At 43.8% G+C, this 27694-nt stretch overlaps 1 protein-coding gene across 2 annotated transcripts in view; it reads right to left on the reverse strand.

Moving 5' to 3' along the window:
• Window positions 1-1964: 1964 nt before the first annotated feature.
• Window positions 1965-27694, reverse strand: part of ipo8 (importin 8) — a 30308-nt gene continuing 4578 nt past the window's right edge. The window contains exons 5-25 of one of the 2 annotated variants that reach the window (XM_070853934.1): window positions 26912-27068; window positions 25640-25729; window positions 23819-23913; window positions 23642-23726; window positions 21915-22049; window positions 21183-21282; window positions 20805-20881; window positions 19106-19222; window positions 18821-18910; window positions 16390-16555; window positions 15863-16023; window positions 15618-15743; window positions 15428-15494; window positions 12287-12412; window positions 10919-11016; window positions 10695-10790; window positions 8458-8678; window positions 8052-8257; window positions 6335-6556; window positions 5340-5469; window positions 1965-2772 (exon numbers count right to left, since the gene is read on the reverse strand). In XM_070853934.1, the coding sequence (XP_070710035.1) occupies window position 2772; window positions 5340-5469; window positions 6335-6556; window positions 8052-8257; window positions 8458-8678; window positions 10695-10790; window positions 10919-11016; window positions 12287-12412; window positions 15428-15494; window positions 15618-15743; window positions 15863-16023; window positions 16390-16555; window positions 18821-18910; window positions 19106-19222; window positions 20805-20881; window positions 21183-21282; window positions 21915-22049; window positions 23642-23726; window positions 23819-23913; window positions 25640-25729; window positions 26912-27068 (2566 nt within the window). In that variant the 3' untranslated portion in view covers window positions 1965-2771. Of the gene's footprint in view, window positions 2773-5339; window positions 5470-6334; window positions 6557-8051; window positions 8258-8457; window positions 8679-10694; window positions 10791-10918; window positions 11017-12286; window positions 12413-15418; window positions 15495-15617; window positions 15744-15862; window positions 16024-16389; window positions 16556-18820; window positions 18911-19105; window positions 19223-20804; window positions 20882-21182; window positions 21283-21914; window positions 22050-23641; window positions 23727-23818; window positions 23914-25639; window positions 25730-26911; window positions 27069-27694 lie in introns of both variants that reach the window. The other variant, XM_070853933.1, reaches the window with a different exon arrangement.

The following is a 27694-nucleotide window of genomic DNA, read 5'->3' on the forward strand; positions in this document are numbered from 1 at the left end:
TTCTCTAAAAGAAGCGCAAACAGGTGCACTTAAGCTTTTGTCGATAAAACATTTGTGTCTGCCGTACAGGATTTGGCAAAAGTTACATTTGCACTACGTCGAATGACCGCTCTGCTCGATTGGAGGTTCAAATCAAATTCCACCCCGGAGGCATTTTAGTCTGCGCCTGTTGGCAGCACCCCTTTTGGAATATAAAACTGTGCAGAGAGGTTCCAGGCTGATTGACATTTGGGAACTGGTCTGGTGATGTCAGGCCATCCACTCAAATACCTCAACAGTTGAGCATGTGAAGCTAACTGGCTCGTTGGGCTTGTTTCTGCAATGTACTTCTACTCTATTGATCTTCCTGACAGCTACGTGCGTCAGGCGCTGAACTTTTTGCGACTCTACATTGCAACCAAAACCAACGTGTCAAGAGAGGCTGAAAGTCAACTCAACCCCCGACAGCGTTCGCAGTGGATGTGACGATTTTTTTTTCAGTGGTCTTCACTTTCCCCTCTGCAACGCCTCTTAAAAAATAATTCCCACTGTGTTTCTTCCTCCAGCTGTCTGCTCCTATTGTAGGAATGCTCGTTACTGCTGCTGCAGCAGCATCCTCACTTGGCCTAGATACGTCAGCCAAAAAAAAAAAACATCTTCCACCAGCCGGTGTCATTCACATTCAGGACAAATGATTACAAAGCTTGCAGAGAGAGAGAGAGAGAGAGAAAGAGAGAAAGAGAGAGAGATGAGGAGGCAGACAGAAAACTAATGATGGAGGAGCAGGTTCCACCACTGCAGAGTAAATTTCCTGCAGTGTCTCATGACCAAGTAGCCGCGGAGTGAGAATGAACACGAACACCGGTAAAGAAACCCACTGTTGACAAGCCAGCTCCCCCTCATCCCAGGACGGCTCCTCTGTGCTCGGCTGCCTGTAGCGGTCCTGCACAAACACTCACACGTTGGGGGGGGTGGGGGTGAGGAAAAGAGGAATTACAACAAGCAGGCTGCAATAGAACACAAAGAGAATACCAACTCAGAGGGAAAGAGGGAGGCCAAGAGGAGCGACTGCATAGGACAAGACGCTCTGCCTGCAATCTGGAGAATGGAAGAGGAAGTGCCCGTTGGATGGCACTAACGATCTGAGCTTCAATCAGCACTAAAAATCCCCTCACAGCTCTTCAGCGCAGTTAAAGGATCATTCCAGGGTTTCTCCAGGTTTTAGCCCCTTAACTCTAAATCACGTGTACTTTTTCTTACCTTCGATGCAATTACTGGCCTCCACTTCAATTGGCAGTCCCTTGAGAATCTAATGAGGAACGATACTGAACATAATCTGGACTACGTTTTATCAAAGCAGTGTTCTTGTTAGCGAGGTAACGCAGATCAAGGGCTGATTGAAGACACCTGATTTATCCATAAGAATAGACCACACCATACAACCACAATGGAATCACAATTATATACTAATATAAGCATAAAAATAAATCTAAATAAAACCCTTAATTGAAACGAAGGCAGGCGTGGTTCGTCTGTCTCCCTTTAAAGCAGCTGTTTCTGCTCATTTTCATATAATATTGAAAATCTACACCTAATTATCTTGTAATGGAAATGTAGGAGGTGTAACACTGACCGTTAGGCACAAGGGAAGTTAGAATACTATTCTGGTCCAGACTGAACCATTTCAACAACTAGAAGATAGACCGCCATGAAATGTTCTAAAGACAGTGATCAAAATGTGAATCGACTCCTATGTTTAGTCCTAATTAGAGTCTAAATCAGTATCGGTGTCTGAACGCAGCGCTCTCTGGAGCTAAATGCTAACATCAGCATCCTAAAACGTGCTAATGTTCGGTGGGTACATTTGGAAACGTTTGCCGATGACCACTACCACAGCCTAAACACCGAAGACGTGGTTCAGAAAGGGTGTGTGGGAATAAAAAAAAAAAAAAAAAGGTTTTGGAACAACAAGAACAACTCAGGAAAATGTTACATGAACTTTTATGATTTTCTTAAATTAGTTCTGAAAACCGTTACAAAAACAAAATCCAGGGTCAACGGAAAAACAGAAAACCTTTCCCCCCCCGAGTTCCCTCTCTCATTTTACATTTCATACGCGTGACGTCACAGCCGGAGGCCACAAGTCTCTGACCTTCTCGTCCTCCCGCCATCTGTATACAAGGCACCCTGACGGACATCGGGCTCTTCTTGCTCCTCGTAGGCCCTCACTTCATGAGATGATAAAAAGTGTTCAACTATAGAGAGACATAGACAGGCGCTTACAATACGTACAAACACACTCTGATTTTATTTCTTACAGGTCCTCTCTCTCTCTCTCTCTCTCTCTCATAAACACACACACACTTACTCAGTCACGACCAAAGACTGCACTGTACAAGAACTTAAACTACTTTTGCTGGTCAAGGACATTTATATTTATAATGCAGATCTTTCTCTGGAGTACACACACACACACACACACACACACACTCAAACTCTCACACACACACACAGGCCAGCGGTCCTGTCCTGGTGATAGGAATATTCCAGTACGGGCTCTTTACAGCGCAGCAGGTCCCAAACTGATATAATGCCCAGCCTCTGCTACTCCCCTCCAGTTCTGATGACACGCTGGGACCTGGTCATGGTAGGATCCATCAAGTCTGGTGTGGTCTGATCTGGACTGAGATCATTCAGGTGAACCTGAAATCCACTTCAGGTCAGGTCAGACCAGCTCTTCTCCTCTTCGTGCCCCTCCTCTGATTCTGCTGTCCGTCTGTTCTCGTCAGCGTTCTGAAAGTACGAGATTCAGTTCAGCTTCAGGCTGATCAATACAACATGTTTCTAAAGGCCTCTAAAGGTGATCGTGCCAAACGTCTGCTGCAGCACCTCTGAAGAGAAGTCTACAAAAGGGTTAGGCTTCCCAAGATTGCACTTCAAAATAAAAGCCCCCATCCAAAGATTTAAGTACTGTGTTTTAAAGTACTGCAGTTCAAAATTGTATATCCACTAACTGAGTGCTCACTATGAAATGGTGGCAGAAAAGAAATTAAAATTCAACAATGTGTGATTTCTAACTGTAAAGTCTAATGGACTGACAATATAACTACTACTACTAAGTACAGTACAATCAAAATGTGTGCAAATGTCCCTTTAAAGCTCTTTAGATTCTCTTAGAGGAACAGGTCAACATGTGGGGAAATGGGCCTATTTGCTTTCGGACAGCGATCTCATGTCTGTGTGTGTGACAGGTGACAGCCGAGCTCTGCCCAAAGTCAAAAACAGACCTACTGACAAACAGACCTACTGATTAATAGACCTACTAACTAACAGAGCTACTGACTAACAGACCTACAGACTAACAGAGCTACTAACTAACAGAGCATAGAGCTACTGACTAACAGAGCTACTGACTAACAGAGCTACTAACAGACCTACTAACTAATAGAGCTACTAACTAACAGAGCTACTGACTAACAGACCTACTAACTAACAGACCTACTGACTAACAGAGCTACTAACAGACCTACTAACTAACAGAGCTACTGACTAACAGAGCTACTAACTAACAGACCTACTAACTAACAGAGTTACTAACTAACAGACCTACTAATTAACAGACCTACTAACTAATAGACCTACTAACTAACAGACCTACTAACTAACAGAGTTACTAACTAACAGACCTACTAATTAACAGACCTACTAACTAACAGACCTACTAACTAATAGACCTACTAACTAACAGAGCTACTAACTAACAGACCTACTAACTAACAGACCTACTAACTAACAGTTACTAACTAACAGACCTACTAATTAACAGACCTACTAACTAACAGACCTACTAACTAACAGAGTTACTAACTAACAGACCTACTAATTAACAGACCTACTAACTAACAGACCTACTAACTAATAGACCTACTAACTAACAGACCTACTAACTAACAGAGCTACTAACTAACAGAGCTACTAATTAACAGACCTACTAACTAACAGACCTACTAACTAACAGAGCTACTAATTAACAGACCTACTAACTAACAGACCTACTAACTAACAGAGCTACTAACAGACCTACTAACTAACAGACCTAACTAACAGACCTACTAACTAATAGACCTACTAACTAACAGACCTAACTAACAGAGCTACTAACTAACAGACCTACTAATTAACAGAGCTACTAACTAACAGAGCTACTAACTAACAGACCTACTAACTAACAGAGCTACTAACTAACAGACCTACTAACTAACAGAGCTACTAACAGAGCTACTAATTAACAGACCTACTAATTAACAGAGCTACTAACTAACAGACCTACTAACTAACAGACCTACTAACTAACAGACCTACTAACTAACAGACCTTTAGCAACACTGCACTGTCATAGATAGCAAAGACCTACACAACAAGAGCTTGACGTAAAAAGAACTAAATAACTTGAGGCCGTTCCACACAGACACATCTACTGTTACTAGATGAGCAAACTGCAGTTTAACTGCCCACTTCCACCCCCATTGGTTTGAAAGTTGAAAGTTAAGAGGAGGCAAGTGCTGCATCAGAGGCAAAACAACAGACTGCAGGATGTGACGCGATCATTTCTCTGCTTCTTCTTTCTCCTTCAAGAGAGAATACAATATATTACCGAAGCTTCAGATTAGATTAGACTACCTTGATACTTAGTGGTTTGGGAGAATAAGCTACACTTCCTGAACAAGTGTACTTAAACTACAAGTGCTACTTCTCCCCAATACAAAACAATCCCAATACATAACTCTCTGAAACCATGAAGTGTTCTTTTCACATCTCCATCTGTGGAAAGGATGAATAAAGAAGATAGGACTTGTTAAACAGCTTTAGATGTGTCGACTGTTTTGAACTAACACGAGATAGAGATCAGTCCTCTAATCTCACTCTCAGAAAGAAATCTAATAAGTGCCAAAAGATTGAACTGTTCCTTTAAATTTATACATTTGCACTTTCTTTACTCAAGATCTAATTTTATAGGTTAAGAATATCGTACCGTACAAAGCCCTCTGAACAGTTTTCTGTTCGGTTAAGGTCTGCAGAGATGATGCTTTTATTGGCCTTACTGTTTTTATCATTTGGAGACATAACCAAATAAATAGTTAAATACTTTCCAACTGACTGGTGCCTTCTGGTCCTCATGCTGTGTTCCATAAATGTGTAAAGAAAGTTGGAAGTCTCCACTTTCAAACTGTGAAACTGACAGAAGAACGTTCCACTTAAGAAACAGAGTTTATGGAGCATTTTTTTTTTCCCCACGTCCCTCTTCCCCTGCCTGTGCGTCCGTCTGTCTGGATTCTACCGAGGTGTGTGCTGCCTCTCACCACTGGCCCTTGGCGGCGGTGCTCCTCCTCTGCTGTGAGATGCTGTAGATCTCCTGCAGCTGTTTCTTCTGGTCGTCGCTGAGCGGAGCCGTCAAACACTGGTACCAGGCTGCATCAGTGTTCTGGACCCCTGACAGGCGCACACAGGGCCAAAAGAGAAATATTGAAGACTAACGCAGCAGAAACCAAAGCACATAGCTCCGGAAATATGTGACGATGATGATGAAGTTAAAGAGTATGCGTGACTACACATGACTGTTAGGTCACTGTCACACGCAGTCATGTAAAATGGTACAGATTATTGTTCCGGTTATTCCAGTGAACAGCTTTCAAACTGATGTTTCACCTGTTTGTTATCACCCCTGTTTACACCTGATCTGTATCCAGACACGTTCTCCGCATAATGAACAACCCAGTCTTGCCTGTTGCATTACCACCTGGTATTGTTTCATGCATTCTCATTTAGACGGGTTCTCTATTTACAGCAGGGATAGACGCGCACCAACAGCTGCAGTTTTTGGCACTTTTCTGCAGAACCGCTGATCCAAATAACTTCACCCTCGACGGTGCGTTCTCTCGGGTCCTCGGCAATACTCCCACCGAGTGTGAAGTCAATCGGATGAGGGGTTCTTGAGAAAAATCACTCACACACACACACACACACACACACACAGTCACAGTCATAGTTAGAGTGGAAAGTGAAATGAATTTAATCGCTCTAATTATTCTTTGCCTTATTTCTATTTGGGGTAGAATACTACAAATTTAGGAACTACCATTCCCATAATGCTTTGGGGGGATTTAAACAGGAAGTATCATGTTGCCATGGATTCAGTGAATTATGCCATGGGCTACAATTTGAAATGTTGTAAAGCCTAAATCTGTTTACACTGTGGCGATGTGACACCATTCAGACAAGCACAGGCACGCCCCCCCCCCCATATACACCCTCTGAGTCTCTGGATGGTCAAACATGTCATGAAATAATAACTCACTCAGGAGGGCGGAGGTGAAGAACCGGTACTCGTCCTCTCCGTTGTCATAGTCCAGAGGCGTGCTGTACTCCTCCAGGGGCGTACCCTCGAAGCCGTCGTCATCCCAGTAGTCATCTTCGTCTTCATCGTCATCCTCGCCGCCCGGGCCCGTTGGCATGCTGGACTGCTGTTGCATGACGTTGCGGTTCTCGTTCACCTCATCCTCATCACTGGGAATCTCCTCTGCCCACACAGGAGACAATACAGCCATCAGAGCCTTCATAATGCCATTCACAAACAGATTCACAGTAGCACATGATTCAGTTATTAAACTCCTTAAGACTCCTAAGAGAACTAGAATCACTGCCTGGTGTCTGTGTGCCACTCAAATCACAGTTAACGTCCAAGTCTGTTCAGACCCAAGATCACTGTCACCTCATCTTGTGAAGTTGACCTTTGACCCTTCAGGTCTTCATCTTTTTCTCCAATCAGACATTTGTGTGGAATGTTGTCATTATTAGCGTATGAATTCTTGAGTTTTGTGAGGTCACAGTGAGCTTGGGGTGACCACCAAACTCTAACCGGCTCATCATCATTCAGACGCGCTGCTTGCCTTCGTCTCGGCAGCATCTGGAGTCGGCTAGCTAATCTTATTATGACGTGACGACCAACCGCCACTGCCGACTCTGACAGACCTCAGACGGACCCCTACAATGAACTTCTCCTTCAGCAATTACTATCTGCATCCATCTTCTTATTGGAACACTTATTCTGTTTTGTTTCCTGGTAGTGAAACAAGTGCTAGACTTTAACCACTAGTCGCCCTCACAGAGAGCCACCTGGTTGTTGCAAAGTAGTTGTATTAGACTACATTTGCCCGATAAACTGACGACTGAGCTGTTAACACTTGTAGGTTAGTTTCCTCATTGAGCTGCATTAATTTGCTTGAAAAGGGTCACCATGGGAACACAGCTCGATTTTAGATGTCTTGTATAAAAAGCTATTTGGAATTGATCGTTCGTTTGGTATGTTGACATCAAGATCTAAGTAACTTTTCATATACATGAGTTCTTTCGTTATTCCTGCTCTCAATGGGAACTTAACGCAGTTACTGCAAAACATAATACTGGACCACAGTGACTGCACTGAAGCTTAAGGTTGGGAAATGTTCTTCCGTTACTTGATATTCACACTATAACACCGTCCTTTAATATCCTTCTCCTGTGACTTAAAGCTTATTTCAAACCTGAACACGTTCTACTTTCACTAGAAGAAAACGTAAGCTTTTCTATTAAGAATACACCATTCTGAATCATTTACGGCAGCGAAATCAATGCATTTTAAATACCAGGCCGCAGGAAAAAAAACCCTTAGCTGTCACCGTAGCACTAAGTTAATTTATAAGTCTGCCCCCACAAGCAGTAGACAAGGTTTAGAATCTAATTCCTTTACGCTTGACTGAAGCAAAGTAGAGCCAGCGGGGGTGAGAAAGTAAATGTGCTGCAGCTAATTTGAGCTCAAAGCTGAATCAAGATTCGAACAGTGGAAGATCCGTTGTTGGTGAAAATGGAAAATCTCATTTCATTATCGTCACTAAGCCGATTTCTTTTCTCTTCTCCGCTTTCTTTCCGTCCGCATTCATTCTACATTCGTTTCACCAATGTTCCGCGCCTTCTCTCCCCAGTCATCTTTTCCCTCAAACGGTCCTCATCCCGCGCTCTCCCTGCTCTTTAATCACCGTTCTGGTCTTCGTCTTGTGCCCCCGCGCGGGCCAGCAGGTCCGGTTTGTTGGCGAGGCGGGAGGCGTAGAGGTGTTTGAGGCCCAGGAACAGGAGCAGGATGGAGGGGACGATCTGGGCAGCGACTCCCTCCAGCACCGCCGGCCGGCTGGGCAGCTCCAGCAGCACGCTCAGGCCAATGATACACATCTTACGGTCATGGAGCCTGGAGGGCGGATCGGGGAGACGAGGGAAGAGAGAGACTGAGAATGAGAGCAACTGATGGTCAAGTCATTTTTTTAAGAATCCATTATACTTTGACTGTTTCATGGCGAACATTTTTATTAAAAAAAACATTCGACAAAGAGCAGCGAGAGAAGGAATATTTGTGATGTTAGTGAAAGCCAACAGAAGCCTCCCCCTCACCCCAAGAAGAACTCGGTGTCGTTCATCCACTGGTTGATGAAGTGGGCGGTGATGGGCTGTGGGTTGTGTTGGAAGTGCATGTTGTCCAGAGTGTGGATGAGCAGGGCTGGGTTGTAGTACAGAGCGGCGATGGCCACCTGCAGGCACATGGTCCTCAGCTCGCTGGACTTCACCCCCCGCATCAGACGCTCCAGAACCGCCTCCACAAACAGAGGGATGCACTGCAGGGAGGAAACACAGGAGTTCAGCTGGAGGGGGGTCAAACCAAAGTCAGAACGTTTTACTCTGCATTTTACTTAGGTTCTCACTGTTCAGGGGGTTAGACACTTCCCAATCACTGCAACTTCAGCCAAGCAGACAGAATATGTCTGAAGGTTTACCATCTTTTATTTTCACTCCAGCTACGGACTCATAAAGAGTTTGCCAGCACGCGGTTTTGTTACGTTAGGCTTTCCCAGCAAAGTGAACTGCTTGGCTGTGAGCTATCAACATCCATTTTACCTATATGACATAGAATTAAGGAGGTCATTTTTGAGAATGAATATCATAAATAATGATATTCATTCGTTGTGGCTGTTTTGGTGCTGCTAACGTTAAAATGGAATCGTTTCCACCTTAGATTAGCATTAAAAAGAAGAGATTTCCCTTGAAATATTGGTAAGTAAAGGTGTTAAAGTGAACTGCCTCATAGATACTAGGAGTGAAGGAACTCTGACGTGATTTTGCTTTTTGTTTAATTAATCTTATGAGGTGAATACTTCAGTAACACCACTGCCACACTAATCGAGTCGTGCACTTTGTTTGGGAAAAGGTCAAATATAAAAAGGTCCCATATTATTCTAATTTTCAGGTTCATGCTTTTATTTGGGGTCCAGCTATAATAAAAAACTCCTGTCTCCGTTTTCACAGGTTTTGTGTCTTTATTTTGGTTGTTAAATTAGCCTTGAATTAGATTCTAGGTGGATTACAAAGTCTGCTAATAAGTTTTCATTTTCCATGTTTAAAACCTGCAGTTACCTTGAAGCAAACCAGTCACTGTAGCGTGGACAAAAGTCTTTGTACTGCATTTCCCAAAACACTGGACCATTATTTCGACATAGTAACTGTAGCACAAAAGCATCTTTTCTCAGCTTTGCTTATTACATAGCCCTATTTCCTGAGAAAGTATGATGATGAACACTGAAAATACACAACTAGTGCACCTTAAAAGTCTTTTGTTAGGTCATACCACTCTGCTTTGTGTATGTATTAACCCTTCAGAGTCTGGGGTTTTCATTTTACCTTTGTGTTTCCCATTAAAACTGCTTAGCTTGCCTTTCTTTGTGTCTTTCTTTTCAGCACAACCTCACCTATGTGATTCTACAAGTATTTATTTATTTTGACAGAATATATGGACACACTGTATGTAAAAGTGCAAAAGAAACACAAAATCCGAGCAGGAACTAGTTGGATCTTTGGAGGAGCGGGGGTCTGCGCGGACACCTCCTCTCGTTCGTCTTCACGCGCAGCATCCACTTCATCCTCTGAAAGGAGTCTTCCTCAGGATCAGAACGTTCTTCCCCAGATTCAGCTTCTTCTAACTCGTAGAAGAGCTGTAGTGCGCGACTTCGGCTCTTCATAACTTTAGTCTTAACAGGCCGATCGACAAAATTCAAACATTTGTAAAAAGTTTGAAGTGTCCGCTTTCCAACAGTCTTTGAATTGAGCACCTGCGTGCTTGTGTCACAGCTTTACGTTTTCTAACGTGCGACACGTGACTTTGACGCCGTGTGGCGGTCCTAGACTCCGAAGGGTTAAATCAGTGATTCCTAACCAGGGGAGCTTGCACCCAAAGGGATACATCTGCAGTTGTACGCGGAAAGATTGTGGAGCAGCTCAACAACTTGAAAACACAGAAATCCCATTTTGATTGAAGAAAAACATCCACATTTCAGTCGGCTGTAACACCTGAACTAGGTAAAAGCAACTGAAAAGATCATTCCATAGAAAGCTAGATGGATTTTATAGCGGTCCTAACTGGAAGATGATGGGAAAACGGCAGAAAAGGAAAATAGAAGTACTGGAGGCTGTACGTAGACGGACGTGCAAACTGTAACAGGTGAGTGAATTCAGCGCTGTAACCTGTGCGCACATACACGTGTCTTTTAAAAGCACACCACGGATCATCACACTTCTGCACCCTGACTCAGGTGGAGATCCAACAGTGGGTCCGTGCTGCGTGGGGCGTTTTTCCTCACCTGGTCAATGCCTCTGCCTCTGCACTGCAGGATGATGACCTCCAAGAGTTTGGCGGCGTGACACTCGGCATCCTCGCCTGCGTCTATGGTCAGCACCTACAACGAGCCCCAACACAGCTGACAAGTCAGGACCCAGCAGCAAACGTAGGGAAATAAGGTCTTTACTGACAACGGATGTAGCGGCGGCGAGCAGCAGCAGGTGGAAACAACGCTTGGAGCCTGACCTTTTTACACATGCTGTAGATGACCTCCAAGTGCTTTGGGGTAGACAGGAGCATGTCTGTATCCACGGTAACATAGTTGTGCAAAAGAGGCATCATATCTGTAAGACAAACATGCAAACAGTTATTTCACAGTGCTTAACATGTTAGAGTAGTTAGTACTTTCAGTGTCTCACTTCTTAATGAACTTTTGCAGTGCACAGAACGTATTCAAAAGTACAACAAAAGAAAAAGGAGAGTGTTTTTTTTTTTTTTTTTAAACATGAAAACACACTATCAAACAAAGATAAGCAGAAGGGAAAACACAGGTCATAAATGGTAAATGGTCTGTATTTGTACAGAGTCTTTCTAGTCATTTCAACTACTCAAAGCGCTTTAACATCACATCCTCATTCACCCATCATTCATTCATTCAGGAGGAATCAAGGCGCATCATGAGATGATACCGTATATCTTGATGATTTAACAGTAGAGCCTTATAACAATTAAATATGACGATTAAATATAATGATGAAATGGTCATAGGTGCAAAGGCAGTGCGTTTTATTGTAGAAGTTAACTGTTACACATTTGAACAGTGTTAGTAAGTTTAGCCACTGTATATATATGTACTGTGTTTTTTTTTCCTTCCAGTTTAGTAACATTATATTTTGCTGTTATTACTCGTATTGATTTTTTTTTTTTTCATAGAATCGTTTGTGTTATTGGCTGCGTTGAGAGCCTCTTGGTGACCAGAATGACTGAATGTGCGAACAGACCCAGAGCACGCAGGCCACTTAGAGTCATTTAGCCCCGTTCGTGCATCATTAATCTTTAGCCAGGTGTGCCCTGTGAGGGATCTCATATTGAATGGATTGGATTTTAGCATCGCCTGAATGTGTTTAAACACGCTTTATCCTGGAGAGATCATTTGCAAACGGAAAACTGCGTGTTTAAACTACATTTCAAAATTGCCCAACTGAACAAATTCATGACATTTTAAGCACCATTTGCACCATATACATATAATTTATAGTAGCAGTAGTAATACATTGCACTGTACATAGACAGACAATGTATTGTATGTATTCGTATTGTTTTTTTAATTAAATCTGTAAATTTTGAATCACACTGAAAACAAGACTTTTGCAGTAATCAATCAACATTTAAGGTAAAGAAATACATTCAAGAAACTAGTTCAACCATTTTGTATTGCCTTAACAAACACAAAGTCACCGCTGACTTGAGCATGCAGACCAGATCGACCAGTATTTTATGACTTTGTATACTGTTGGTATCATAGCTTTACTTTTCCAAGGACCAACGGAGAACTGGACAACCGAAGGTGTTCATGAGTGTGTGTGTGTGTGTGTGTGTTTGTGTGAGACATACCAGTGAAATAGTCAAAACAGTCGTGCTGGAAGACCTCGTACAGGACGCCCAGAAGCTGCCACATCTGGGGGGAGATGGTCTGACAGGTGAGGCCGAACGCGAGCGACAGGATCTCCTCGTAGAACTCTGCAGAAGGCAGGGAAAAAGGACTGTGAATGAATCTCACACAGCCACACACACACACACGCATTCACAACACGTCCTGGGTGCATTCGTGAGCACAGATCCACTATCGGTCCTCTGTCTTTTCCCAGTTCTAATCATTTCTCCTCATCGTGTGGAACCGATTGGAATTACTCATCTATGTGTAAGACAAAAAGGGAGTACAACCACACACCGTCACTTCTCACCTATCAGTGAAGCGACGAGTTCGACGAGCGAAGCAAAACATAGTGAGGCAGCTGCTGGGAGAATAACGTTTAAATGAGAGAATAATAACTGCTGGCAAATATGGAGAAATACCACACATTCAACGTGGTGCTCAAAATTCAATTGGCAGCCTGATGTGACTAAAGAAAGGTGGAATTACTGATTTTTACAAGGACACTGACAGAGAAACAGTGTCAGTTTGGACTGGGCCAACACCCGATCCTCTCAATAAGCAAAGCATCAACACTGATAACGATCAAGCAGATTAGATCAGTGTATTCCTAGAATGAATGAGAGGCCTGTGCGTGAGAGGTTTTTTTTTTTTTTGACGAATATGCCAGCCCCGGCTAAATAATTTGGATATGGACATCTGATTACAGTGTGGTCAGAAGTCCCATAAACATATGTCATTATTGTGGCACCGCATCCAGACACAAACACGTGAATACCCGGCGTTGTTGCAGCAAAGCTACAGTGTTTCTAGATCTCAGCTATTTGCGTGGCGTGTAATGTTACAATAACGGAGAGAATAAAGGACAAAAATCTACATTTCAATGAAGCTGAGTCAGAATCCTTACAAATACAGATGTGTGATCAGATGAAGAAAATCATGACCATGTAGGAAAAAGTCAAAGGCAGTTGTACTTTATGTTCATCTTAAGAAATATTCGTATACTTCCATCTATGTGTTGGAAGCGTAGTCTCGTGTCTCCAGTTTGCTAGTACAGGGTTAACAAACAGCAGCAGGCGTAAAGAAGCTGCAGCACCCCCGAGGAAGGTCTTCAGTGTGATTAGGAGGACTGCAATGATGTGTTCGGCTCCTCAGACCCCTTCTTAGGTATTCACGGTGTAAACTCATGGCTGAAGAGAAACGGCTGCGCAGGAAAGTGTGTGTGTGTGTGTGTGTGTGTGTGTGTGAGATAGAGAGAGAGAGTGTGGTATAGATTTCCTGAAGAAAAATGAGCTTGACCTCTCTATCCTTCTTTTTGTTCATTATGACCCTTCTCCTGCTGCTTTATCTGCCTCTGCCTGAACACAGCTTTCCAGTGTGGCAGCAGGAGGTTATCAGTTAATCCATTCATTACCAGAGTGGGAAGGATTCCATCCTCTGCAAGTCAGAGAGCTCTAATTACCAGGATTACACACACACACACACACACACTTTTCATGCCTCATTACCTTTCATTTCTTTTCATTTTTTTACATGCATGCACACATTACCACCTGTGCTTAAATGTACCCTTACACACAATAAATGACCATAAATGAGTGTGTGCATGTATGTAACACACTTTTAAATAGAGTCCTGCACGTATTCTATCTGTATCTTCCTTGCAGTGTTGTGTGTGTGTGTGTGTATTAGTCCTACACGAACAAGTGGACACATGAGCATTCAATGAGCAGTGATATCCAAGAGGACACAGATGTAGTCAGTGGCCTTTAGAGGATGCAATTTGAATTTTACAGCCCAAACCCCCCCAAAAACTCTGGATGGAATAAAAGGAAATCTGCTAAAAAAGATCTTGATATTTCTTGTGTACAAGTGGACGTTTTGCGGTGGCGCAAAGCAAGTAACATCAGAGGATCAACATCCTCTGTGGGACATGAACATCCACAGCAAAATGCATAGCAATCTGATCCGGAGATATCTTGAGTCTGGAACAAAGTTTTTGAACAGAACAAACAAACTACTTCCCGCTCACAAACCAAGTGTTTTTATTACTTGATGGGGATATTGCATCGACTAATCTTCCTCTCTCCTTCACCATAAAAGTATGCATTAAAGTAACCCTAATGTTGTTGTTTTTTTAACTAATGGGGGACAGATTGTTAAGTTCAGCTGAAGTTTATGATGCTTAAATTAATTTAGAATTCATGAAGGTCTAATTAAAGTAAAATAAGAAATAAAAGCAACAAATATGCTGAATGCATTTCCTTCCTCATAAAAACATAAGCAAGCTTGTGCACGGGTCTAAAAAAAACAACTACATCAAACTATAACTAATAACATTCATTTAAAAAAAATGCTCAATATTTCTGCTGGAGGCACAAACTCCACATGGTCCCTTTAAATGCAGGAGTGAAGAACTGCGGTGTGTTAACTGTACTGAGTTCTAACAATTTAAAATATCATCATTTCAAGGACACTTGTGTTGTGCACTTATCCACTGACTACCGGCTTTAAGTACACGCTGTAAAATACAAGCAGCCTTGCTGGCAAGGATGCGTCTGAAAAGTGGCCTTCCAACACTTTGGCTGCCTTCTGTCACATGACCCTCGGTGGCAGTCTCCTGAGAGTCTCCACTTTGTTGCCAGATATGGATCTTTTGGCTGTGCCAGATGGCAACGAGTCCTTTTTAAAGCGTCCCAGTAGAAACCGTTGGGTAACATCACAGAAACACAAGCCTAGCTGTCTGCGGTCTGTGTTGTGAATCAGATCCATTGGGGGAAATGTACTTTTATAAGTGTACAAAGGCTTTTTGGAGGAAAGGGAACAAGAATAAACTTTTCTCTTTACACTGTGTGAGGCTGCCGGGGGAGGGGTGGAAGGGGGGGCACAGCAGCACATCAAGGAGCAAATGAATTAATGAGCCCAACCTGTGATGAATAACTAACGGTTCCACCAGGAAGTGAGAGCGGCGAAATGTTGAAACAGCAGGAATCTGTGTTTGTGTGTGTGTGTGTGTGTGTGTGTGTGTGTGAGTGTGTGAGTGTGAGTGACTGTGCTCATTTAAAAACACTGAGACGCCCGCGCACACACACCTGCCATACCTATGATGGGCTTCTGCAAGACCAGGCCAATCACCTGCAAACAGATCCCCTCGAGCTGCTGAGTGATCTGAGAGGGAGGATGAAAAAGAAGATGTAATATTCAATATCATATTAATACCATAACAGCATCTTCAAGTATTTTCAGTGATGGCTGTGTGTGTGTGTGTGTGTTTGTTTGTGTGCGAGAGACCTCCTTGTGGTCCTCCATGACGGTGAGGATGGTATCGATGGTGCTGAGGATGCCGAGGGCCATGACCGTCTTGTCCTCGTTCTCCTCGTACTCCTCACTCTGAAGGACCCTGGTGAAGATCTCCGCCTGCCAGGACGTCAGGAAGAGATACAAGCGCAGCGAATCAGCAGCGTTCAAATGACGACCATTTAAAAGAGGATTTAGCCCCGCGTGAAGCATGAGAAACGTGCGTGCCGTGTTCCTACCAGATTCTGCGTCATGTCCACGGCGATGGCGGCCACCTCCTGGTTGTACTCGCAGATCATCTTCTGAATGACGTTGGTCAGGTCGTCGTTCTCGGTCTCTTTCACCACGTGCAGCAGCTCCTGCATGACTGGCCGGATGTACGGCCTGATGTACAGCTTGGCTGCACACGGACACGGGAAGGGAGAGCGTGCATGAGGAAAACCCCTCGAGAGATGTATATCACTATTGTCCTGTGCTTGTAGGCTCCTTAACACACCGACATGAGACTAATTTCTCTCCTTACTTTTTAACAGCAAGACACAGGTGTTTTTTTTCCCCCCAAATGTTAGACTGTTCCTTTAAGTGTGTATACACCTTATCATCACCGTTGTGCTTTTTGCATTGACATTAGCCCTCGTAGGTCCTTAAGTCCTTCAAACAGTTTTACTAAGAATCTTCCAGCAGCAGACAGCTGGTTTAAGTAATTATTTCATATAGGTGGCAACTTCAAAACGCTGTAAAATAAGATAACTATTCCTCCACGGACCTTGTTCCTGGTTGCTGACCAGCGTCTGCAGGGCGATGGCCGCTTCCACCTTAACAGGCATCTCTTTGTCGTCGATCAGATCCTGTTTGACCAACTCAACAGCGTTCCTCAGCACCAGCTCATCGTGGAAACGCAGTGGACTGAAGCAGTGGAGCACCCAGCATGACTGCCGAAACACAAGCACGGAAGCACGGATTAATACAACACTCTGACACACGCATCATCCACAGAGTTTTTACATCTCTGAATCCACCGCCGCAAGTGCCCACTGCTGCTGTCAGCCGTGCCTCACCACAGGCAGTGTGGATTACAAGACACGTGTTGCAGACATTGACACGCTCGTACTGACTGAAGTGAATGGAAGAGTGGAGGACCTTTCATAAAAATGCATTGTAGCATCAAATATAGATATAGATAAATAAATGTAATTAAACTGAATTGTCACGTACAGGCAGGCTTCACCAAGGGCTCATCGTGGTATTCAAGAGCACCCTTACTGAAAACCAGAAATGAGCCGCTGTTGTGTTGTGTGTGTCTGCTGGTCTGTGACGAGCGTGTAAATGTAATTTCCCCAGCAGCAGTGTGGCGCCATCTGCTGAACACACAAGGGCATCAGCTCAAGACAAGTACAATTTACATCTCGTTTCTTTCACTACTGCACACGTGTCTGTTTCCATCTGATGGTCCATTATTCTGATGTCTAACTTCATCATGGTCAAAGAAAAAAAGAAAAAAGTTAAATCAGGTGCTGCAACACAACAAAATACAAAGTAACTTGCAGGGTAATATTCATTAATCAATTTAAGTGTGTTATCAAAATTGGTGTTTAACTGTCTTAAAACATTGTGGCGCCCCTGTAGCCCAAATTTAAGGGCACATGCCACAGAACCGCAGGCCGAAGGGACCTTTGTTGCAGGTCAAACCAACCACTCTCCCCACGTTTATCCAACCAAAGAAATGTTTAAATCACTGAAAGGAGCTGAGGTGTCAGTTGTTGTATCAGAGCAGTGGGTGTGCATGCAGGTGCCAGAAGTAGACAGGTTACAACTGCTGGAATGTCACTCGATGTCCAAGCAGTAGAAATGTCAGCTGACTAGAAGCGCTGAAACAAGTTGAAACCTCAGTTGAACCAGTGGAGATAGTTGAAGTGTTCTCATCTCATCTCATGGTCTCATTGTCATGTCTACATTCAGCACTTTGTAATGTGGATATATTAAGGTCGATTAAGTAACTGAAGCGCATTAATGCAAAATAAATGTAATCAATCGCTTCCGATTACAATAAGAGAGACATCTGATACTTTGCCTTTACTGTTTAGATGTTTGACCTTTGAAAACTATCAGAGCTGTGGAAGATAAAAGTCCATTTTCCATTTAGTTACTTTGGCTTTGGGCATTTCAGAGGTCGAGTCAGACTGGCTGACTGGTGTGAAGCTTTAAAATGAAAAGGGGTGTCAAGTATTTGTATCCACTGCATAGCATGTGGCAGAGAAACCTCAGTCAGTCAGACTATCTCTGTGACCCCGTTCGCACGTGCAGTCTACCCCCGAAATGTTCAGGAGCATTCCTGCATGGGAGCACGGACTGATGTTCAGGAAAATATTATATTTTTTTATTTATATATATATTTTCGATGCTGGTTGCAGCCTGGCCCGCATCAAATAGCACAGAGGAGATGATGCGGGCAGGAAGTCAAAATAAAAGTCCCTGTGCAGACTTTCAATCGTATATTCCACATAAATATTATTTTACAGTCGGGGGAACCAGGCCAGACATTAACCGGGCTGAGGGGGTTTTAACACCGTGTTCACCTTGGATGTAGAAAAAACACATTAACATTAACAAAACATAACAGGCTAGAAGCACAAAAGTCACAGGAAAATAAACAAGTCAACAAAATCTGAGCAAGGCAACAACTCAGCCAGGCAAAATGCTCCGTGCCAGAGGCCCTTCTGAAACGCTCCAGGTGGGTTTGACAACCACGCAGAGGACGGAAAACGCAAAACCAGACCGTAGACGGAACGCGATGCAGACGTGCCCGGTGGGTTTTCAGGGGAGAAGAAAACTTTAAGTACAGTCTTTTACCATTTAGTCAGAACACAAGATGACTTGGTTATGGTTGTGATCCCACTGCATTCACGGGTTATTTGATAACTAAGAAGTTGCACAAGTTCTTTACAAGAACATTGGCACCAAACAAAAACAGTCTGCCATGTTCCTAAAAAAAAAAAAGCCACGTCCACATACATCCAGGCTTGCCCCATCATCTTGAGTTTTAAGTGGTTGGCATGTAGCATCACAACCATGTGCTGGACGGCCCCTTGCCCCATACATCCCAGTGCTGCCAAGGCATGTGGCATCAGGAGCTATACGTGAAAAGGACTTAAGATAACCTCTAACCCTGTGAACAAGGGGGTCGGGGGTTCACTCACTCTGGCTCGCAGGTAACCCAAAGGAGAGTTGAGCAGAGGGAAGACATAGTTTTGCAGCATCAGCTCCATCTGCTCCCTGTACATCCGCTTCTGTAGACACACACACACACACACACACACACACACACACACACACACACACACACCCCAGAGATGACTAAAACATGACAGGCAGCAAGATGATTAAAATAGCTGAAAATTTCAAACGGCTCCATCTGATACGTTTGACATCAAAAGTAATGGAAACCACACACAGAGGAGTGTATATGTGTGTGATGTGTGCACCTTCAGTAGGAGCTCAGCCAGAGCTCCGATGCAGTGCAGTGCCCCGTCCTTCCTGCGGGGGTCAGCAGAAGGATCCATGAGAATCTGGTGGCAGAACTCCATCATCTGAGGAAGAACCTGTCGAGAGGAAACCACAAAGGTCGCGTGCAGAAATTGAAGTTCATTGTGCTAATGTGGCGGAGAGACGCATGGACGTCCTCAAAAGGATTAGTTATCTGAATAAGAGATGGAAAAGTTACTCCTATTTAAAAGTCAATATTGCAAAGTCTATTTAAAGCTGCTCCATTGATGTTTGTTTTTTTTTACACTTTGTGGCAATGGGACGTGCTGAAAACTAAACATTTGACAGATTATCGCCTTATAACAGAGGTGGAACAAAGTCAGTGTTTTGTTAACACAATCGAGTCACAGGTCCGGGCCCTCGGGACTAGTTCAGTTCCGAGTCAAGTCCAAGCCCAAAGTCTAAGGTTAGTCGAAGGTCCTAAATGAGTTGCTGTTATTAGGAACAGTGGCTGCATCAGGCTAACATCGCTGCCGGCCACCTATGACGGACAGCCAACATTAGACATTGCAGATTGTTTAATGATTTTAAAAGACAGCATTTAGGCTATCCAATCTGTTCAAAAACCATCTGCAGTGACGGTTTATTGAGTTCATGTTAACAAAAATTTATAACTTAACACAGTCAATTTCCCCTCTGTGGGATCAATAAAGGGTTATCCCATCTAACTGACGCTGGCCCCTACTATTATGTAACCTTAACTCTTATCATACCGACTGGGGGACCTGGAGACCCCAGAAGTGCACATGAAAAATTGGAATGATAGAATAAAGCCCCTGTGAGATATGACAACCAGTTTGTTCCTGGTGGTCAAAAACACCCCAGTCTACCTATACAGAGTTAATGAATGGAACTGTTTGACTTTATGTATACCATGGGTCCTAATTTAAAGTATCACACAATATCGGCAGGCAGTGGCACAAAGACAGATTTCCTATGCTAAAGTATATATTTCTGTTTTACACATTATGCATAAGCCTTAAATAACAATACTCTGTTTTTCCCAGATGACATTAATTACAGAGCTAAAAATGTTTTTAGAGGAAATACTGTGGCGTATAGTAGCAGTTTTGCATGTTGCTACTGTGTTTAAATGTGATGAACTGAGGCATCATCTGTTTTTATCAAGTCGTCTCCAGTCAAACAGGAAGTCCATGTGAACTCACAAGTCATTGGTGTTAAAGTCAAGTGTTCTGTGACTCAGTCAATTCAGGCCTAAAGTCACCATATTCATAACTGGAGTTCAAGTCGTAGTATACAGTGGGGTTATTAGAGGTTTTTCTATTATGAGCTGATGTGAAAGTTACTATATTCTGTTATGATCAAGGAGTCGTGAACGCTTGAAGACGCTGACCTAGCTGTCTTTGCAACAGTGGTGCAATAATACCACTTGGAAACTGGGTGGAGTTTACTATTTCCAGTTTAATTCAAAAATACTGATTTGTGCAGCTTTAAGTAAAACATAGAGCAATAAGTATTGGAGGTAAAGTTGCTGTGCTTTGCAAGTAAACGTCCCAAAGTAAAAGTAAAAGCCTCATTAGCTCAGGCAAAGAGCCAGTGCCTAAAACTGTGCAGAAGTGCTGTAGCTATGTGATGTACTCAGGTCCTCTAGACCGGTGCCAAAATGCTCCACCTCACCTCCTTCCTCTTGCGGGCAGCTTTACACAGGAGGCTCTGGGCAGCGGTGGCTGGTAGGGCGTGGTCATCATAGAGGTCTGCAACAGAGGCCACAGGGGATCAAACAATATGTTCACAACCGTAGTCAACACCCTTCCTCCATCACTAAATACAATACAGCTGAAAGATCACAGCCGCAAAGTGCAGTTCATAAACAAAAGCCCAGGAGGTTTATCCTGTTATCTAATGATGCGCTGAGCAGTCATCTGTTAACCTTCAGAAGCTGAATGTGAGGTCCGGCTGTCAGGCGGCGGAGCGAGCTGAGTGACTTCCAGCGTCTAATGCAGGTTTGAGAAATCAAAAGGTGTGATATCGCCACAGGAGTGCTCTAGTACTCACTGAACTTCATGCGGATGTAGTCATAGGGGTCTTCCTGCCAGAGCTTCTCATCCTCGTCTTTGTAGCACATGAGAGGGAAGATGACCTCCTGGCATATGGCCTGCGAGAGATGAAGGTTTACAGTGGCTTCGAGACAGCAAGCTGGCAAATGATCCGAAATGTTCAAAACGACGGCTTTGTAAACGCACAGATAGATAAGATAGATAATTAAGATGGACAGACAGACGGGGGTGGTCTGTATCAAAAAAGGCACATAACAAATATAGAAAGAATTTCACATCACACACCTCAAAAAGATAAAGATACTTGAACTTTTTTACATTCGTGCTGACTGAACAGTATTGTGCAACACAAGAACGAGGTCACCGCTTTTGTAAATTCATCCTAAATGTGAAGATTTGAGGATTTTCTAAGTTCTACGTAATTGTAATGTGAATATTCTTGGGTTTTGGACTGTGGGTGAGACAAACCAAGACCATCTGGAGTGGTCACCTTTGTCTCTGGGATCTGCATTCGTCACTATTTTCTGACGTTATTAACTGCACGATCACATGACAACATAACTTTGTAACCCCACGAGGCACCTACTGTGCGCCCTAATCTGATCAAAAGCCAAATTTGAATCACACGAGCTCATACGTTGCTGCAGCTTCAGACTCCCCATGTCAGGTTTTAGACGTGTTCCAGGAACTAGGCGACCCGAGAGACTCGCTTCCTCCGTGCCCGTCCTACCTGCATGTGTGGCTTCATCTGTTTCCAGGTCAGCGAGTGTGACAGGCCCTGGTTGAGGTAGTTGAGGCACTGCTGCAGGACACGAGGAGTGACATACTGCTTCTGTCGGTGCTGGTCCACCACCTTCAGCAGGACCTGGAGGGGCAACACAGCACATACGGGGACAACGATGAAACTATAACAACCAGAGCCTGAGGAACAGATGAACACCAAAACCCAAACCAGGGCTTGGCAGTCTCCCCCACATGTGCCAGCAAGGACACACAAAGCCGTTCTCCATCACTCCTTAGTTAGATGTTACATTAGTATGTCACTGATGAATTAGGTTGTTCATTAATCAGTATGACTGACGATGACGACGATGTGTTGAATCTGCATTTACAAAAACAGGTGTCGTGACCGGGAACCACGAGGCAAACAGGAAACCACACTGCACCGATCAGCACACACCATGGAGGACATGTCGCCGGCCTCTTCAGCCCAGTTTGGATAACAAAGCTCAGGTTCTTTGCAAAGAGGCAACCGAGCCTGAAAGTGTGGAGCATCGTTTTGAAACTAAGCATGAGGAAAAACTTCCAACTGACGGGTCACGTGAAGCGGATGCTGGCGTGTTCAAAACATTGTGGACCTCAACACTAACGACACCGTCATATCCCCGCACTGAAGAAAGTGAAGCGTGGACTTCATTTACATTCCACATCTCACGATCAGCTGGCAGCAGCAGACCCTTCTGAGGCACGTGTGCAGCTGGAAGTATCAACACACGGACCAAACGCAGGGCGACTGAGTGAGTGGCAGGGATCACGCTAATTTCTAAGCCCGGTTCATTACCCTCCATCACAACATGGTTTTGCATGTGTGAATGAGTAACTGAGAGAGAGGACCCTGCACAAACAATGGGCTGATGACTCCATCATTATTATTATCATTATCATTATAGACACGGTCAAATTTCCAGTGATAGCTTAACTATTTGTCAGTACATAAACTGAAAAGAAATTACCTGCACATTGACTTGTGCGACTGGAGAAGCGGTGGTCTGCATCTTTGTAAATTGACGCCCATTATAGAAAAAGGACCGACCTGATCAGCTCACCAGAGCTGAGCTCCTGCTCCTGCTGAGCTGTATTAGGTAACGTTACAAAGCCCACAACTGGACTAAAGCATGTCTAACGTAAGGCGAGAAAGAGGGAGCTGGTTAGTATTAAGTTCAGTGCAAAGATGGCGTCAGTGTTAACACCGCTACTGCTCAGGAAATCACACAAAAAGGTAACTGAGAGACTTTCTAACGTGATGGAAAAGAAGTTTAACGGCACCTAGGAAGGAAACTCTCCAAATGAATCTGGCACAGAAAAGAAACCCCGGCAAAAAATTAAAACCTCACAATTGCCTTTTGACAGTTTTACAATTGAGCTCGTCACACATGTCACCTGCTTGGCTTAACTAGCATCCCAATCCCCTGTGTGTACTCAGGGTCCAACACCCCCTCCTCCATGTGGAGCTTGCTTATGAGTGACACCTATCCAAACCTATCTAGGGACGTGTGAGGCAGCCAGCTGTATACACCACAATAAAGGTGTAGGTCTATGTCTATGTAAATCTGTATATATGCAGTGGTGTTTAACTGAAAGGCATAAAGCATATTGTTCTATTGAAAAGCAATAAAAATGTTGTTGATCCCTTCTGATCCACACTAACATCCTCAGGTTTCAGTGACATATGCTTACCTGCTGTATGCCCACCGCATATGTCTTCAGGAAAAAGTCTGCAAACTCATAGTACTCCTTTGTCACATTGCCAGGGCTTCCATACCTGCAATTCAGACCAGGAGCATGTGAGCGGCTGGTAACGTCCCCGAACCAACTCCAGCACTCGTGGTGGTGTGAGCGCAGCTCTGAACCTACCGTTCAAACAGCCTGGTGATGATGCGCAACGCCCACTTCTTACACTTCCACCATGCCAGCTCGGGACGGTCGTCCTCATCCACCTCCAGTGTCTCCTAAAACACACACACACACATACCACAAACACACACACACACTTTATGCTTTGTTTTTGGAACTTGCAATTCCAACCAAAGTGCAGAAACAAATTTAATTTAGATTCTGTAATTTAGGTGTTCATTGCATAAATAAAAACTCATTCATTAACAAAGGGAGGTTATGGCAGTGCATTGCATTATAACAGGGTTGTTTTCACGTTGCAACAAGACACTTTATGTTATTATGTAATATTTTCACATTACTAGATACCACATTATTCATTTTTTACCAGAAAAATTTCTATCATAATCCATTATGACTATCTTGTTACATCATACATTGTTCTTGTTACATCTTGTTATGTGCTATGTTCATTAAATAGACCTTTTCCTGTTGTAACATGCTAAGTTAGTATGTTGTTACAACAACAAACTTCCTTCTGGTCTGGAAACAAGAGGATCAAGAGACTGTAGCCTACTTCGGCTACAAAAACGGTGACTACAATGACCGGTTTAGATATGGTTTAAGTTTTATTCGATGCTGGGGGTTGTGGCCAAAGTGCCATACATCTATAACTGGATCTACTCCGTTTCCTGTCCTGAGCTAACACGGTCGGTAGAACCTGAAACAGGCCACCAGTCTGTCACAAGGCTGACACAGTCACATCTACAGGCAACATGCAGAGGAGTTACTAGTATTTTTCATCTGTATTTATTCAGTTTCAGGCGTATAGCTTCACGAGGCACAGTATGTGGTAAGGAAGGGTAGGTAGGTCCGAGGGAGGGACACTGCCCTGGTGGTGAGAGAGAGAGAGAGAGCGAGAGAGAGAGAGAGAGAGGGGGGCACTGAACTGAAAGGACATTTAAGTACACCGTCATCCCTAATGTCAGTTAGTCTGTCAGGCCATGTGTGACGGAGGGGGGGGGCGCATAGGCTCTTCAGGCAACGATTTTTCCTCTTTATATCGAAGTCTCTTGTTAAAACGACATACCAACTAAAACCACAAAACTTCGCTGTAATCACGTGTGATCGTTTAGTGAAATAACGAGAAACTTTTGAGATATACAAAGACGATGTGATGTGCTGGTATGGGGGGAAAAAAGTCGCTTGTTAAAACAGAATTCATTGTTCGTGGCACGATTTTAAGAGTAACGTCACCTGAAATGAAATCCGCGTTAGGGCTACGACAGTATGAGCGTGCAAGGATGATTTCTTATCAAATGAGTGGGTGAAAAAGAAATCAAGTCTAATCCGCGTGATTCTAACACCTTTTAGAGGGTTTTAGAAAAAGATTTAAGATACTTCCTGGATAATATGTGACTGAGATAGAAAGACTCAGGAACGGCAGTAGATCATTCCCCCATTTATGCGTACCATCAGCATTTTCTATAGTTCTATTGGTATTAAAAGGGCCAAATCCAGTGCCCGATGAAGCTTAATGCCACAGACCCACAGCTCTGTGTAGTCTTTGTACGGACAAAAGCTGCTCCATTCATGGCTCTGATGCAACATTCCACTGGACTGTGCAAGTCAGAGCACCTCCACAACCCAAACGTTGTATTCCTTTCTACTGACCCTTTCCAAGATAAACCTGATAAAAAAAAAAACTACATTTATGGAAATGGCTTTTGTAAAAGTCATCGCAAACGTGTGTGTGTGTGTGTGTGTGTGTGTGTGTGTGTGTGTGTGTGTGTGTGTGTGTGTGTGTGTGTGTGTGTGTGTGTGTGTGTGTGTGTCTCTTACAGCTGGGACGTCTCTGTCCATTATGGCTCGGAGGATTTCCATCCACTGAGTCATCACCGTGTTGTTGATCAGCTGGAGGGGCAGCGAGTACTGTAGGACAACAACGAGCATAATGCTGCCATCATCATCATCATCGTGACACTGACACACACTAAAGCCATTGATAGACATGAAATATGGCACATGGCTGACTTCATCTACCGTTTCTGTCAAGGAGGTGGCTTTTTGTCATTCAGATAGAGATGTGAGTAGCAATAAATGTGTGTTCTGACTTTATTCAGACACGGCAGGACCTTAACTGACAGAATCCCATCGCTCAGCGAGCTGCTCCTTCACAGGCGACGCTAGAGAGGGATGTTGAGAGGATTTGTAGTTGAGGTAGGGGCGTCGCGATTTCCATTCTAAAGTGACGTGCAGCGCTTCAAAAGACGACACGGCGTAGCTTCATGGGAGCTCGCGGCTGCATTTTTAGAGCTACCTTGGCGTAAAGCTGGAGATGATGGAAAAACAACAGAACTCGAAAGTCCTCGTGCTTCCCTGACGTCTCTGCTGTGGAGACATTTGGCCTTCCAAAAGGGCCCTTTCAGAGAGGGCACAGCTGATGTAGAGTTGGTGGGCGGAGCCTGTTCAGTTTATGGGAGCCCACCAATCATCAGGCTTTTTCGGGGAGGGGCCTTTAAGACAAAAGGACCTTTGTAGTAGGACGGGTATGAATCTGAATGTGTGCACAATACGGCTCCGTTAAGTTTATTTTATATAGTCTAGCAGTGCACGAGGGTGAATAAGACATTGAGTTGTGATTATTCTATTCTTCAATATTTATAGCCTGATCCAACCTGAGATTAAAGAAATAAGCTTGTATGGTGCGTATTTAGACAAGAGATCTACCTCTTCATAAAGATATTTTAGAGACAAACACATTAAAGAAAAACATGACGGAGGAGTAGGACAGGTTCTTTAGCTTATACACTCATAGTGGACGTGCTGTTTAAAGCAGCTATTCCTCTTACTACCCCTGAGTGACTGTAGTATGAAAGGTATCCGTTGGTCCAATGTCAGCAGGTTTCTGTCTCCAGTTCTGCTCCCAAAATGTGTGGAAATGTACATCATTTACCAGTTTTTGCCTGAGATACTACAGACATGATCTGGTGCAGGTCAGAGAGGAGAGAGACCCGAGACTACAAGTGTTTACTGTGTCGTACAACATGGAACAGAATGGGACTGGACCGGGGCCACAACCCAGTTGACACACACACACACATACAAACACACCTGTACGAGAGCGTGGAAGATCTTGATGATCTGTTTCTGGATGAGAACAGAGAAGATGGTGGCGTCCACCAGCAGCTGGCCGATGAGCTGCTGAATCCTCGGCAGGAAGATCTGCATAGCTGCCAGCAACGGCTCCCTCTCATCTGCCTTCCTGTACCTGAAGTACACACAGACACACACACACACACACATTAGTTATGTTAAGAGCTACTGGGAGGAAAACAAGCATCAGTGCTTCTTCCAGGATCCTCTTTTAAGGAGAGACTCAAAAGCACATCTAAAGCACATCAGTACTAATGTGTATGAGCTGTAAACAGTAAATCTACCATCTGCCCTGTAAGCTAAAGAGAGGATGCTGTCATATGAAACTAGATAATCCTACGGTATCACCACGTCATGTTAGCTTGTAGGGAAGTTGGCTAAATAATGCTCCCAAATTCCATTTCCAAAGAATGTCTTTACAAATACTTTTGATGTTCCACCCCAAGATTTCCAGTGGTGCCATCTGGCCGCCCCTGTGAAAACTTTCGGGGAACGCTACTGCTGACATATAGAGTCAGTGAGCTCAGGTTTTTGTCCCCGCTCAGACACGAAGGCACCAAACCGGAGTACCTCACTGTAACAACAGGACTCTGGAGAGCTGCGCGCAGTAATTCCAACCGTTGTTCGCCAAGAAATAGCTCAAACACGATACTTCACCTCCGAGCCTGCTGCTATCATTTTTACACTTCCTGGTGTATATAGAGTAAGAGCTTTAGAGATGGTTTAGTATTGTTATAACTA

The sequence above is a fragment of the Pempheris klunzingeri genome, chromosome 22 (genome assembly GCF_042242105.1).
Source record: "Pempheris klunzingeri isolate RE-2024b chromosome 22, fPemKlu1.hap1, whole genome shotgun sequence".
NCBI classification, from domain to species: Eukaryota; Metazoa; Chordata; class Actinopteri; order Acropomatiformes; family Pempheridae; genus Pempheris; species Pempheris klunzingeri.